The following is a 13,461-nucleotide window of genomic DNA, read 5'->3' on the forward strand; positions in this document are numbered from 1 at the left end:
TGGCCTCCCTCTGCACTGGCTTTACCCTGTACCCAGATCAGGAGTGTTTCCTGGTTCAAGGGAGCCCCTTGTTTCTCACCCTGCCACCATGCAGCACTGCCGAGCCTGGCTCTGTCTCCTGGACACCCTCCCCACAGGCTGGGGCAGGCTGCTGTGGGAGCCCCTGGACATGTCCATCATCCTGGCTCAACCAGCCCAGCACCCTCAGGCGTCTGCTCTGACCATCCTGGCGGCCTCTGCTTGGCCCTTCCCCAGGGTGTTCAGGTCTGGCTGGAACTTGGGGGCTCAAAGGGAGGCAGTATGGTGCTGCAGACTATGGAGTGAACACAGAGGGATAAAATCTCCTCCCTGCCATCCAGCTCCGCTCCTCTTGGTGCAGTCCCAGAGCCTACCTGGCTGCCAGGGCCCACTGCTCAGTCCCTAGATTGAACTGGCAATTACATCTTCATTCTTAATAAAGTTCGTAAAAGAAAATTATTTCATATGGTAAGCTCTTGCACAAAAGCCTCATAGAAGCAACACTGACCTATAAATTTACCATAGCAATTACAGCTATTTATGAGTATGTGGTTTCTAATTAAAGGTGTTTAAATCCATACAAATTTCCAGGTCAGTTTGACCGACCTGCATTAATCTGGTAATAAGCGACATGACCTCACAGAAGTACACTTTTCATCTGTTAGGTACATTTGCAAGGCTAACTTGGAAGCTTAAACTGAAGAATTACATGCTTTACACACAAAAATAATACTCCTCGTTTTTTCACCAGTGTAGAATGGCAAATACTGTACTATGAAAGCATTTTGTATAAATGCTTAAGACTGAAAAAAGGGTACTGGAAGGAGAAGAATTATTTCCAGAACACCTAAGAATAGCCATTGAAAAAAAAATAAGAATTTATAATATACATTTATATGTTAACAGCAAGAAACAGAGTACCACCACTAAGACTGCAAACAGTATGCAGAAGAAAAGTAATCTACCTGTCCCCCAAATTGTCACGAATGTTTTTTGATTCATGCTTTCATTCCTATCACTGATGTTTTGGTTATTTTTGCACTAAGAAACTCCTCAATAATTGTTCCCTAAAAAGTGATTTTAAAGCTTTTTTCCTTTGTGATTATAATAAATCTATTAATTTAAATTCCAGATTATGATTTGGATCAAATCTGATTCTCTTTTAAATATGTAAATTAAATCACCAAAAATTAGACTGTTTGAAGGCTGAGAGGGAAGTGCAATTAAATTACGCTAGGTCCTTCCACTATGCATTTCCACCCATTAAAATCCCAGCATCTGTTGAAGATTTAACTCTTCATAGCATAAGGATGTTTTGTGGTAATAGCAACATCACAGCAAGAGTGTGCTTCCCTGCATTCCCCACTGTAACTCTGGCCACTCACCCAGCCCAGGTCTCACCAAGCCAGCTGAGATACTGGTACCAGTCTGGTCACAGAAAAAAGGACAGCAATCCTGTCTAGGCACTGCCTAATTACCTCTCTGGGGAAAAATGTTAAGCCTTTGCTAAACTGGAATACTGCAAGGAACAAAGTAAGTCAGACAAACCTTTTCACAGGCTGCCAGCACTGGGAACTGACAGAAGCAAACATAACCTAGTACTGCAGGTGATGAAAAAAGCAAATTGGAAAAAAAGCAGAAACTCTGCACTGCACAATCATATAAATGCTACCTGCAGAATGCTATCAACTTCCACAGCACAACACATAGGATTCTGCTCCTTAGAAGTGATCCAGTCATAAATGAACAATTTTTGTATGGACAATTTTTAGCAAATCAGAAGAATCTGATATGACTATTCTTTCAGGAATCCTGAGACATTAGCATGAGTCCTTCTACCTCAAATACGGAACTGAAACCAATTGTAGTAAAACATGTAAAACAATAAATTAAACAGCAGCTCTTGTGTCACCTTGGTTTGTTTGGAGGAAGCTGTCGACTTGGTCGTCTGATGGACTGGTTTGGCTGTACCTTCATGGAAGTTCTAGGAGAAGATCGAGCAAAGGGGTCTGGTGCTGGAGGCTTCTTGGGTATTTTTTTCACCAGTCGGCTCACCCATTTTTGCTGTTCTTCTGTAGAATTAGCTAACAGTAGCAGATTCTTCGCAGTAGAAATATCATAGTACACTGTAAAAAGATTTAAAAAAATAAAAATTATTATTCTTATTATTCTAAACATGGCCTCATATCAAAAATTAGCTGCCAGATTAGCATATTCTCATACTTGGTGCAGAGAAATCAGCAGAGAGGTCAAAAGCAAAAGGAACCAGTAGGTTTCCTGGCTGCTCACAGTACCTCCTCCTTATATTTAGAGAGTAACTACTTAGTACTGTGGAAGATACACATTCACATGGGGGAAAACACAGGTAATACAAAGAGGTGTGACTGAGACTAAGAAATTATATACCACTGTGTCACAAGGAGCAACCTTCACCAAATGTAACCCCTTCCACAGCACTGTTGTTTCCCACAGCAGAGCAAAACACACAGTGTGAGCACTTTACAGCCACCACGCTCTGCTGCATGAGGATGACAACACAAAAGGTACATGCACATCACAGCCACACGCCATGAGCTCAAAGCAGGGTGACCTGCATGGAGACACCCTTGGGTCTGATGGGGCTGATGGCCATGTACTAATAAAAGACAAACCAACCTTTATGTTTAGTTGGGGTTAGATCATTACTAGAATCCTCTGATATTAGGATGCCTCGACTCCAGCACTATCTGCATATTCAAATACTTGCTATTTACCTTTGCAAGGCGCTATAATCTCTTCTTTTTTATCCATGTGATCTTTGTGACATTTGATATGGCAGCGGCGACATTCCAGAGCAGGAGGAGGTTTAAACATGTGCCACAGGGGCTTCATACAAGCTTCACAATTGGTTGGGAAGTGGTAAAGAGTAGGTATAAACTCATGTCCTTTGTGACAAATGTAATTTGACTTCTCTCCCATGGGCTCCACAGGAAATTCCTGTTCCTTTTTGCTCTCTCCTTCATTAGCATATAGGATCTAGAATGAATGCAAAATAATCTCAGTACTCCTAGATGACAAATATAAATTCAGAGTCATTATCTTAGTACAAAGACTGAAGAAGTACACTAGGAACGATTTTTCAATGATTTTTAGTAAATATTTCATTATACCACATTTTTGACAATGTCTGAAATGCCATGTCTGTTATACTAGAAACATTAATTTAATAATGAATACCTGGAATATCCTAGGAATTTCCTTTGAATCTGCTCTGTACACATCAGTCTGAGTGACTGGTCGGACATGGAAGAGTTTGCTATAGGAAATTGTTTCAATAAGGACAAAAGTTATTGTTACCACAATGATAAATATTTGTACAGATTTCTAATCACTTGATAAAGCCCTGTCTTTTAACCCTGCACATGAACTCCCAAAAACCTTTAAAAAAAGAAGTAAAGAAGTATGTGTATATATATATATACACACACACACACAGATATATTGGGAGAAGCACTGAGAAACCATCATCGTGTGACTTTAATGGTTGCTGGCAACTTTCTAACACAATCCTGTCCCCATGCTCTGAATAGCCACATTCTGCTATTTATTAAGAAAATAAAATAACTATATAACCCATCTGTAAGGCCACGTTGTAAGAGAAAATATATGAACACTGAAAATGATATCTGCTGTTACAGTTTTCTTTGCGTGCTTTGCTCCCAAGTGTGTGTGAGGAAGGTCTGTCTGAGCTAGTGGGTGCAGTTCAGTTAGACCAGGGCTCAGTGCAGCTCCCTAGATCAGTCTGAGCACCACACTGCTCCTCCTGCACCAGTGCCTACAGCAAACCCCACTCATCACCACAGTGGGTACCCAAGGGTCCTACTCTTAAAGTTGAGATTAAAAAAAGTCACGTCCCATGTGATATTGTGCTCCCAGACTGGACCTCAAAAGGCCCTTTGGTCAGAGATCTTCCCAACAGAGTTCAGCTACAAATCAGAAGAAGGAAACACACGTGGCAGTACTTACTCTATATCCAATACCATATGGGGATTAGATTGTTCTTTATCTTGTTCGCTGTCATAGAACAGGATCTTCTTGCTGCTTACAATTACATACTGTTAGGAGACAAAAGGATAAAACATGTTTTAATCCAGCTTATCACAGATATCAAATATGTCACAGCAATTATCTATCACATTATCTATCATATGTTGTAGCAATATTTTTCTACAATTTGATTAAATGGTACCTAAGTGGACAATGGTAGTACTGTATACTAAGTCCATGCCAAGGAATTCATTGCATAACAAATAAAATTCTGATTACCTGACAAATCAAGTTATATTATCAGGTTAACTGATTTTTAAACATATGTTAGTATCTATGAAGAAACAAAAATAAAAGTCAGGAAGAAAATAGGATATAAGCTTTTCCTTCCTATTTTATTGATTTAATTTTCACTTTTGAAAGTGAAAGGACTGGTAGAGAGAGTAACAGTCATCCTCTGCCTATTTCATGTGTGCAGGTCATACCTAATAGGGATCATACTTAAAGAGATTACTATTATACTTACCAGAATAGCTATCAATGTTCACTAAAAAGCTAATTACCTAAAAGCTGTCCTACTTCAAGAATTTTGCCTAGAATTAACTGTATGACATCAGTAAAGAAATTTGCATGTAAATGTGTATTATTACATTTTGGACAAATACTCATGAAAGAGATTACTGAGAAGCAGTAAACAAATGAAGGCTGCACAAGGCAGGAGGAGTAGGTTTTAGTCTTATCTCGTAAATAAAGTAATTGTCAAGAGCACCTGTTTCCAGACTCTGCCCAATTCCAGCTATGTCAAACTGCTGGGAATGCTTATAGCATGTATAAACATTTGTAGATCATGAATGAATGTTCTCACTTCTGGCTATACAAAGAGGTGTCTTAAGCTACTGCAGTTGTCTTAAGCTGCTTCTCTCAGATGTAGCTATACTAGCTAACATATTTTATGTGTTTAAGTAATGAGAATCATGTATCAAAGAAAAACTGAAGTGCTGAAAACCTACATCAAGCTTGAAGTTGAACCTATGCATCAAAAACATAAATCTGGTTTTCTTACCTTTTTAACCCATCCAAATTTTTTTGTGTTATTTCTAACAGGCATTGATAACCAGCCTTCCAATCTTGATTCTGAAAAAAGAGAAAAGTATTAAAGAACAGACAAAACATCATTTTTGGGACTACTGTGTATTTCAAAAGTTATTGAACATCAATAATAAAGCAGGAGAGCAAACATGGGAAGATGAACTATTTACCAGTATGAGATCTTGCCAAGTTTACCATGGTAAATGTTCAGGAATACGTTAAATAATGTACCCCTGAGTACAGCCAATAACCAGCAATGCAATCACAAAAAAGTAGAAGACAGAAGGAGGAAGGGGAAGAACAAACTTGCAAATATAGCACACACATTCCCTTTAGTAATTTTTTCAAGTCTTGAAAGCCTTATATCTATTAAGCTTTACCTTTTACAACAGCACCTGAAGATATTAGTACAGACCACACATCCAATCCAAGACCAAAAAAAAAGACAAATTACCACCACAAATAACCTATATACCCTATATGCTGGGGAAAATGTCAGTTTAGTATACCAAGTCATACTTTTTGGTCTGTAAATTTTTCTTTTCTCTAATTCTGCCTGCATCTCCTAGACTTTCCAATCCAAAATAAGTAATTTCTGGTTAACCCTTAGGCCTTGCCTGAATACAACTGCCCTTTCACACACTTGCAGTATTTTATATAACACTGGCACATTTGTCAGATTTGATTTATCTAGAGTATTGAGAGCTCAGCTGTTGTTTGGCACACACATTTCAGTAGTCACCAAAAGCTCAAGAGGATCACACTTTCCCAGTTCTTGGTAATACATGGGATCACATACCCTTTGACCCTATTTTTGTAGCTGCACTTAACACAAGTGTTTCTTCCCCCTATGTGTTATTAAGGGGAACTATTTAATTGCAATAATATTTTCCTAATGAGTTTCCTACACTAGCAGATAACCTCTACTGCTGTTGAGGGACCTCCAACTCAGAAATAGTGAAGTGTTAAGCATTAACAAACACAAAACCATGGAAAAAGCAGAAACATGCTCCAAAATTACAAAAACTATTTTCCTTCTCATCAGAGGGCATTTGTAGGCTCCTGCCTATGTTTAACACAGTGTAACAAATAATTACTAGATATTCATAGAATTCTTTTAGGGTCTAGAGAGACTTAAAGCAAGATACACAGATACACTGTGTCTTCAACATTTATGGCCCTACCAGCAATGCTGTTGGTGACCTACTTTAATATACACATCAAGTACATTATGTACTTTTTGTACACATTTGTACATTTTGTAATGTGTTTTGCCTCATAGCTGCCACCTTATATTGTTCCTCTCAACTACACCTCATAGAAAGTGTAGGAAGCACAATGCAAAAAAATAGTCTATGCAAAAAAATAGTCTATGCCATATCCAGGAAGCACATGTAGGGCACAAAATATGCATGTTTCTCCTATTTCCTAATATATGATTTTCCTATTTTTCTCTGTAACCTGTAATATAGATTAAATTGGACAAAATGAGAGCTTCTGATTATACTTTTTCACTTCTGGTGTCCATTCAATACTAACAGATCAGAAAAAGGGCAGAATATTCCAAACTTCTCACAATACATGTTTATAAACACTAGGAGGGGAAAAACAATGGAAGACACTATCCTACCTCAAATCTTTTATAATTATGTCAGCAAAAAATCCCAGCTTAGCCATGTTTTTTACTTTAGAACAAAGCAAATCCATACACATACCAGAACAGCAGCTAGCAAAGAAAAAAATATGTATGTATGTACGTATGTATGGAGATTTTATTTCACTGGAAGCTTCAGAGCAAAAACCAGAGGATGAGGAAAATAGAGGAAATGCATTATTCTTTACTCTAGTTTGATGAAATAATGTCAAAATGCCAAAAGAGGTTGCACCTTCAGAGGAAAGGTATTCACACTTTAAAGGAACCTCATGTGAAATAGAGTAAGTGGAATGCAATAAATTTAACATGAATCAGAAGCTTTGTTAAAAGGGTGTATGTATAGTCATATCAAATGAACACAGAATTAGTAAAACAGGGCCTTATCACTCATAATATACTTTTAAGGAAAACATTGTAATTCTCAGGACTGTAGAATGAATTTCTACAAGAAAATCACATATGTTTAGATGTGAAGAGTAAGATGTTTCCACACTTCACTTAAACACAAAGATTTGATTTCTTGCTATCCAGCACCTTAGGGTCATACAGAGAGCTGCAGATACTGTGTAGGGGCTATCCTGAAAACAAGCCATAAGGCTCATTTATTCAATGTCTCAATAAAAATGGTGGGTTTATAACTGTCAGCAAGCATTTGCAAGCATTTAGAGAAAACAGGCCAGTTACTTGTTCATGCAAACTTTCTCATGTATTTGTCAGTAATGTTTACTGCCACTGCAGTGTGTAATCTGCCAGATTTGGTTTATGCTTCTTTAATTATGCATTAATAGTGTTAGTTCTGAAACAGAGAAAACGACACAATAAGAACAAAACCAAATGGTTCTTAGGGATGTCACCTGCGCTATCAACTTCTGTAGGGCTGTGGGAACAAGACAAAGGTTCTTCCTCTGAGTCAGAATCGGAATCAAGAAGCATGCGAGAACTGGAAGGCTTAGTGGCAATACTGACAGAGGTAGAAGAGTGCTGATAGGTAAAGGACATGGATTCCATAGTGTGAGACTGAGTGATATGGACTAAACATAAAGCATAAAGGAGGAAAAGTAGAAAAGAAGTCAAAATAGAATCTCTAAGAGATTATTAGTTTTACATTTCATCACGTACACACAGTAATTGTAAAGTAGCCTCTAAAATAAAGTGAAAAATATTTAGTTCTAATGGAGCAAAACAGAATTTAAAAAAAAATCTTTAAATAAATGTAAGGTGAAGTATTACAACAGGCAGATTTAACTAGCATGTAAAACAAGTGATCACTATCAATGGATCGATAAGATGGTAGAAATAGATGAAGATGTAAATCACAGAATCATCAGACCATCAATTTAATACTCCACTTTTTATGGAAAAACACTGGTATAAACTCAGTTAAGGAAGAAATACTGATAAAATTTACATACCAGGGAATCCATCATCTGCCTCAGCTTCTCCAGGTCCACTGCCTATGCTACTGCTGTCCAGCCCAATGTGCAGTGACTGCAGCTGGGAACGAAGCTGTTCAATATCACTGTCTTTGCTGTCCAAAGTCATCTGCAGTTCAATCCGTATCTGACTCTCTTCTGCTATTTGCTGCAGGGATAAATTGCAAGATTTCCTATTATCACAATATTTGGTTACTCAGAGAAAATGATGCAGAATTCATACCCAATCTCAATATACATTCTGTGTATTTCTTTTGGTTGGGGAAAATTCAGAAATGGAGACTGGATACTCTACCTTAAAGTTTGTATCAACAGTATGATTTTACAGGAAATACTGCAATGTTTATATTTACAAAAGGATCTTACTGCCTGCATTTCATTTATTTCCTTCTGATATTTGATCATCATCTGGGTTAACTTTTCTCGTTCAGACTTCAGTTCCATATGCAGCTTCCTATTTTCCTTTTCCTTCCGCCGTACATCAGTGTCAGCTCCACGTTTGACTGGACCCTTCCGATTCATGATTTCAGCCAATTTATTCACAGCCTTCCCATAGGAAAAAAGAAGTGACAAGACCAACACTAATAAATACACAGAGTTATGTTGTGAAGAAATAAAGTTTTCTCTCTGTCTATAATCAGGCACTTCTAACTATAAACTAAGACCTCTGCAATCCAGTACTAGAAGCTTGCTTTAATCCAACGTATTACACAAAATATAAAAGAAGGTAATGATGCCATTTTTACTTGAAGGAAGCATTAGCTGTGTGAGCACTTTCACTCATTTAAATAATCCCTTCAATTTTCATTAGGTAGACCCAAAATATGTCTTTGTTTTAAAATGACACTTGTTCTAAAAAACAATCTAGATTAAAATCAGAAATGTACTTCTTTATACAGAGGAAAAGACTGAGTAAAGGAAAGCCTGAAATCAGTAATATATCAAATAATTTGACAGAAATTAAGGCTTTTGCTAGTGGAATACATCTGGATTAGAAGTTCCTCTATTACAAATCATAAGGATCCATTTTCACTACACTGTAAGCCTACTTAGAAGAAGGAAGAGAAAAACCCATATATTTTCTTTCAGAGCAAAAAGAAATAAAGCCTTACTAGTACATATCTATAGTTTATAATGGAAAGTATTATATTAAAAAATACATGTGTCTACATGTATTTGAATATATTTGCTTACCTGGGTTTTTAATGTTCTTTCATTCAACAGCTGTTTCTCAAATTGTGCTCTAATATTTCCTACATTTGCTTCTTCTTCTTTCAGCTTTGTAATTTCTGTAGCAAGGTAATTGAAAAAAATCTATGAAAACTCATTACAAACAAATATAGTACTATGAAAGAACAATTAAGGGTTCTAAGGTTTCAATTTAAGGGTTCTAGTTTCAATTTAAATCACATTTCAGAGATTACGTACGTTCTTGTGCTTCCTTCAGTTTATTGTTTAGCTCTTCTTTCTCATTAGCAAGATTAGCCACATCACTAGTTAGTGTCCTGTTTGCTTCCTCCAACTAAAAAAAAAAGACATGTGACCATGTAACAAAACTCATGTGGCAAGTGAAGAAGCATTAGAGGACAGAAGGAAATGCTGCAGAGTGAGACCAGGATAAGAGGACTTGCTGTAAGAGGGGTAGGGGCAGAAGAAAGAATGGTCAGAGAAATGCATGGAAGAAACACGGTAAGAGATTCTTGAATTTCAATAATAAGAAATAAATATTTTTAAAACATTAGATATACTCCTCTATCTTTAAAGTTGCTAAAGATCAATGGATAACTCAAACTGCAAATAAAGTTCATGTACAACTACAACCAAAATTACAGGTCATGTAACTCACCGAGGCTATGGTGGCATCTTTCTCAGTAAGTTCCTGTTTATGCCTCGCCATCATCTCTTTAATCTCCAGCTCTTTCATAATCTTCTCTTTTTCCAAATCAGAATACTGCTCCTCAGCAATGGAACGGGCAAGTTGTTCTGAATCTGCTTTTGTCAAAGTGATCTCTAGCTGAGCAGCCAAGGAATCTCTGCAAATTATTGATATATACTTTTAACTTCAAAATGGGTAGGTTAGGGAGGGGAGGAAAGAAAACAGCAAAAAAACATCCTGATCTTTTATGTATTAGTAGCCCAACTAGCAATCCTACCTCTCATCCTGTAACTCTTGTATCTTTTGTTGCATTTCTTTACAAATTTTGGTCTTTTCCTCACATTCTTCTTTAAGTTCTCGAACTTGTGTCTTATAGAGAGTCTAGAATTTAAAGTTGGAAAGAAAATTATGTGATTTCTATACTATTGAAGGTCCACAAAAATTATACAAGTTGACATGGTATGCAGTTCCTTAATCGTATTAATTGGAGTATAACTGTGCAATGCCTTCTCTATACTTATCTAAATGTCATCATTCTCACTCACAAATGTGCTTTGGTTATTTTACTTCATTGTTGTTCCTTTTTAAACTTGTATATTTGTGGATGGTAGATGTACGATATACACTTTCTATGTTGGTATACATACTGTTGAAGATACTCTGAATGTGAAAATCACTATTTCATACAAAATCAGAAGTATCAGAAGCAGAGAAAATAATTTTTGTATCTATTGTAAATGCATGTGGAGTTTAGATTCTAATAATATAAATCCATGAAACCAACATGACAGTTAAAGAACTAAAAGAAATACAGGAATAAGAGAAAAAACAATTAGAAAATAATTTGAAATTCAAAATTTCATGGAATCAATATAAATCTAAAACTCTGAAGGAAATGAAAATGACTGACTACAAGTCAAGTGACAGACAACTCTAAGTGTACTTACTGCAGGGATTTCAGGACAGATTGTCTCTCTCTGGCCCATCTACAGCAGTCAACTGACCTCAATTCTCCCTTTCTTTCCTATAATGTGTATGACATTTCCATCTATAAAACTCTAGGTAGGCCTTCTCCTCACAGACCTAATTCCACAAGGAAATCTTAATTTTCCGTTAATACTGAAACAAACCTTTTGGCATCTCCTGCAGTGCAACTGGCTGTGCACTGTTAATAAAAAATAACCTCCACATGCCAGTGATTATTTTTAAGTATTTATTCCGGTTCACCACACAACAATAAATGAAAAACTCCCAACAGACACTACCAAGTTTGGTCGTAATGCAAAATTTCCTTCTGAGCCGTAGATGCACATGTTTTGTCACATCATGTGAGAATACAGCTCTTCTCTACCAGACAGCATGGAAGAGATGCTGAATGCCAAAGGCTTGAAACATGCAGAGATTATTCACAGGGTGGGAAAATGAGCTGCCTGACTCCTCCCTCTGAATTTCCCTACAAAGCTGGGACATTTCTCAACATGAGCTTTTTGTGCTGCCCAGTGATCAAGATCAAGGCAGCAGACAACACTGGAGACAGCCACAAGAAAAACAAGTAGCTTTGGGTTAGAGATGTGAAACATCTGATGGCTCAGGGGGAAGAAGAAAAGCTAACATACTCAGTAAACAGATTAATATTAAATTAAAGCAGCATAAGACATACTGAGAAATATTGTTCAGCTTCGAGCTGGTCTTGAAGCTCTTTCATTTGTCCATCTGCATCTTGACGTTCCCTAGAAAGGAAAAAAATGATTTAGAGATATGAAGATATTCCAAAACAGTAAACAGAAAAGACAGCATTCACACCCTTGAGATCTCCACCAATTTCTTGACCTGAGTATCATCAGCTATTAAACCTGAAGCTTCCTCTGGGTACCAGCTCTCTTTTTCACTTGTACAGCTGAGAATACTGCAGTAATAAGTCAGTTTAATACTGCTAACACACTAACTACAACAGTGTCACAAAGTTTAACCAGTAAGAAACACTGATAAAGTAAACAGCACCAACAGAATCTTATTTCCATGTAAAATGTCACTGATCTGACTGGCTGTTTTGGGTCTCTTGTTTGCTAGTTCACAGTCTGTGAATGTCTGTATTCCTTGACATGCATATTTTCTTGAATTCATCTGTTATTTAAACAACAGTCATCTCCTTAACAACAGAAATGTAGCAGAAAGTACTTCTGTCAGTGTTCCACATTATGGCTACCTTCTACATGACTAAATACATCTTGCTGACAGAAAAGCAAAGCACAGGGAGACAAAGTCAAAAAGGAGCTAGGATTGAGATTCATCTGATACTAATGGTAATCTGGTCTTTTTATTCACAAGAAAGTTCTTTATATTAAAAAAAAAAAAAGTTTCTTTCCTTACTATCAGGTGCAAATACTGCTTCTGCTTGTAAGACCTTGAAGAGCTCCTATCTAGACTCCTATCTAAAGGTCCTACCGATGTGTTTAAAGATCTGTACTACTAGATATTTCCAAATGGTTATGCTTCGTAGCTCTGTAGCAGTATTAATTTCCAACTTTGATAAGCTCCCCTAGACTAATAATTCCAGTAACTTTCCTCTTCATTGAAGTCCTACATCATTAAAAAAAGTACCTAGACCTTCAGTTAATTAAGTGTTTCTCTGAAGTTTTCAGACTTATATTTAAGCTGTGTTTTCTAAAATTTTCAGAATAACAAACATCTTTTAATACAAACCTATACATTGCTGAATTACTAGGGCAAGTCTCAATTAGAGTCACTTAGTCAATTAAAGTAAATTATTTTAAAGAACAATTAAGTTTTGCACTGTAGAATAGCATATTCTTTGCAGCAATTATTTAAAATTAATTTTACTCCCAACTTTTGTTCCAAAAATATTTCAAAATCAGTAACATGACTAAAACATATAGAACAACTTGCATACTTGCGGAGTTCATTGTTTTGTTTTTCCAGACTTAATTTGATTTCCTGAAGGTGGTTATTCTCCTGTTTTAACTGCTTCTCCGACATTTTCAAGGTGTTGACCTGCTGTGTTTGCATCTTGAGGTCATTTTGAGTGAGACAGCGCTTTTGTGTTTCTTGCTCTATTTTTAATGTCAAGTTTTTTACCTGAAAAAGAAGCAGAAACCTGTAAATTTTACAGATCTACACAGGAAAACAACATTTAAATAGTCTCTAATTGACTTCCTTTACATCTTTTGGTAACTCAAAGCTGCTTCCTGAATAAAGGCATTAGCACACATTAAATTACCTAGCTTTTCCATGTCAATCTCACAGCATTTTCCACTGTAGAGGACAAACCTTTTAACACGAATAATGCTGAAATATTTCAGACAAATGACACCACATTCCACGAAGTAGACTTTTTAAAGTTTCAA

The 13,461-nt window shown here is 36.6% G+C and overlaps 1 protein-coding gene across 5 annotated transcripts in view; it reads right to left on the minus strand.

Moving 5' to 3' along the window:
• Positions 1–13,461, minus strand: part of ROCK2 (Rho associated coiled-coil containing protein kinase 2) — a 104,031-nt gene that overhangs the window by 12,986 nt on the left and 77,584 nt on the right. For all 5 annotated transcript variants that reach the window (XM_015621456.3, XM_015621455.3, XM_015621453.3 and 2 more), the window contains 13 exons: positions 13,008–13,192; positions 11,757–11,826; positions 10,374–10,477; positions 10,067–10,253; positions 9,649–9,742; positions 9,415–9,509; positions 8,587–8,766; positions 8,200–8,368; positions 5,108–5,178; positions 4,024–4,112; positions 3,235–3,313; positions 2,772–3,033; positions 1,931–2,144 (listed from right to left, as the gene is read on the minus strand). In XM_015621456.3, coding sequence (XP_015476942.1) covers positions 1,931–2,144; positions 2,772–3,033; positions 3,235–3,313; positions 4,024–4,112; positions 5,108–5,178; positions 8,200–8,368; positions 8,587–8,766; positions 9,415–9,509; positions 9,649–9,742; positions 10,067–10,253; positions 10,374–10,477; positions 11,757–11,826; positions 13,008–13,192 — 1,799 coding nt within the window. The remainder of the gene's footprint in view (positions 1–1,930; positions 2,145–2,771; positions 3,034–3,234; positions 3,314–4,023; positions 4,113–5,107; positions 5,179–8,199; positions 8,369–8,586; positions 8,767–9,414; positions 9,510–9,648; positions 9,743–10,066; positions 10,254–10,373; positions 10,478–11,756; positions 11,827–13,007; positions 13,193–13,461) is intronic.

This window comes from Parus major, chromosome 3 (assembly GCF_001522545.3).
Source record: "Parus major isolate Abel chromosome 3, Parus_major1.1, whole genome shotgun sequence".
Lineage (NCBI taxonomy): Eukaryota > Metazoa > Chordata > Aves > Passeriformes > Paridae > Parus > Parus major.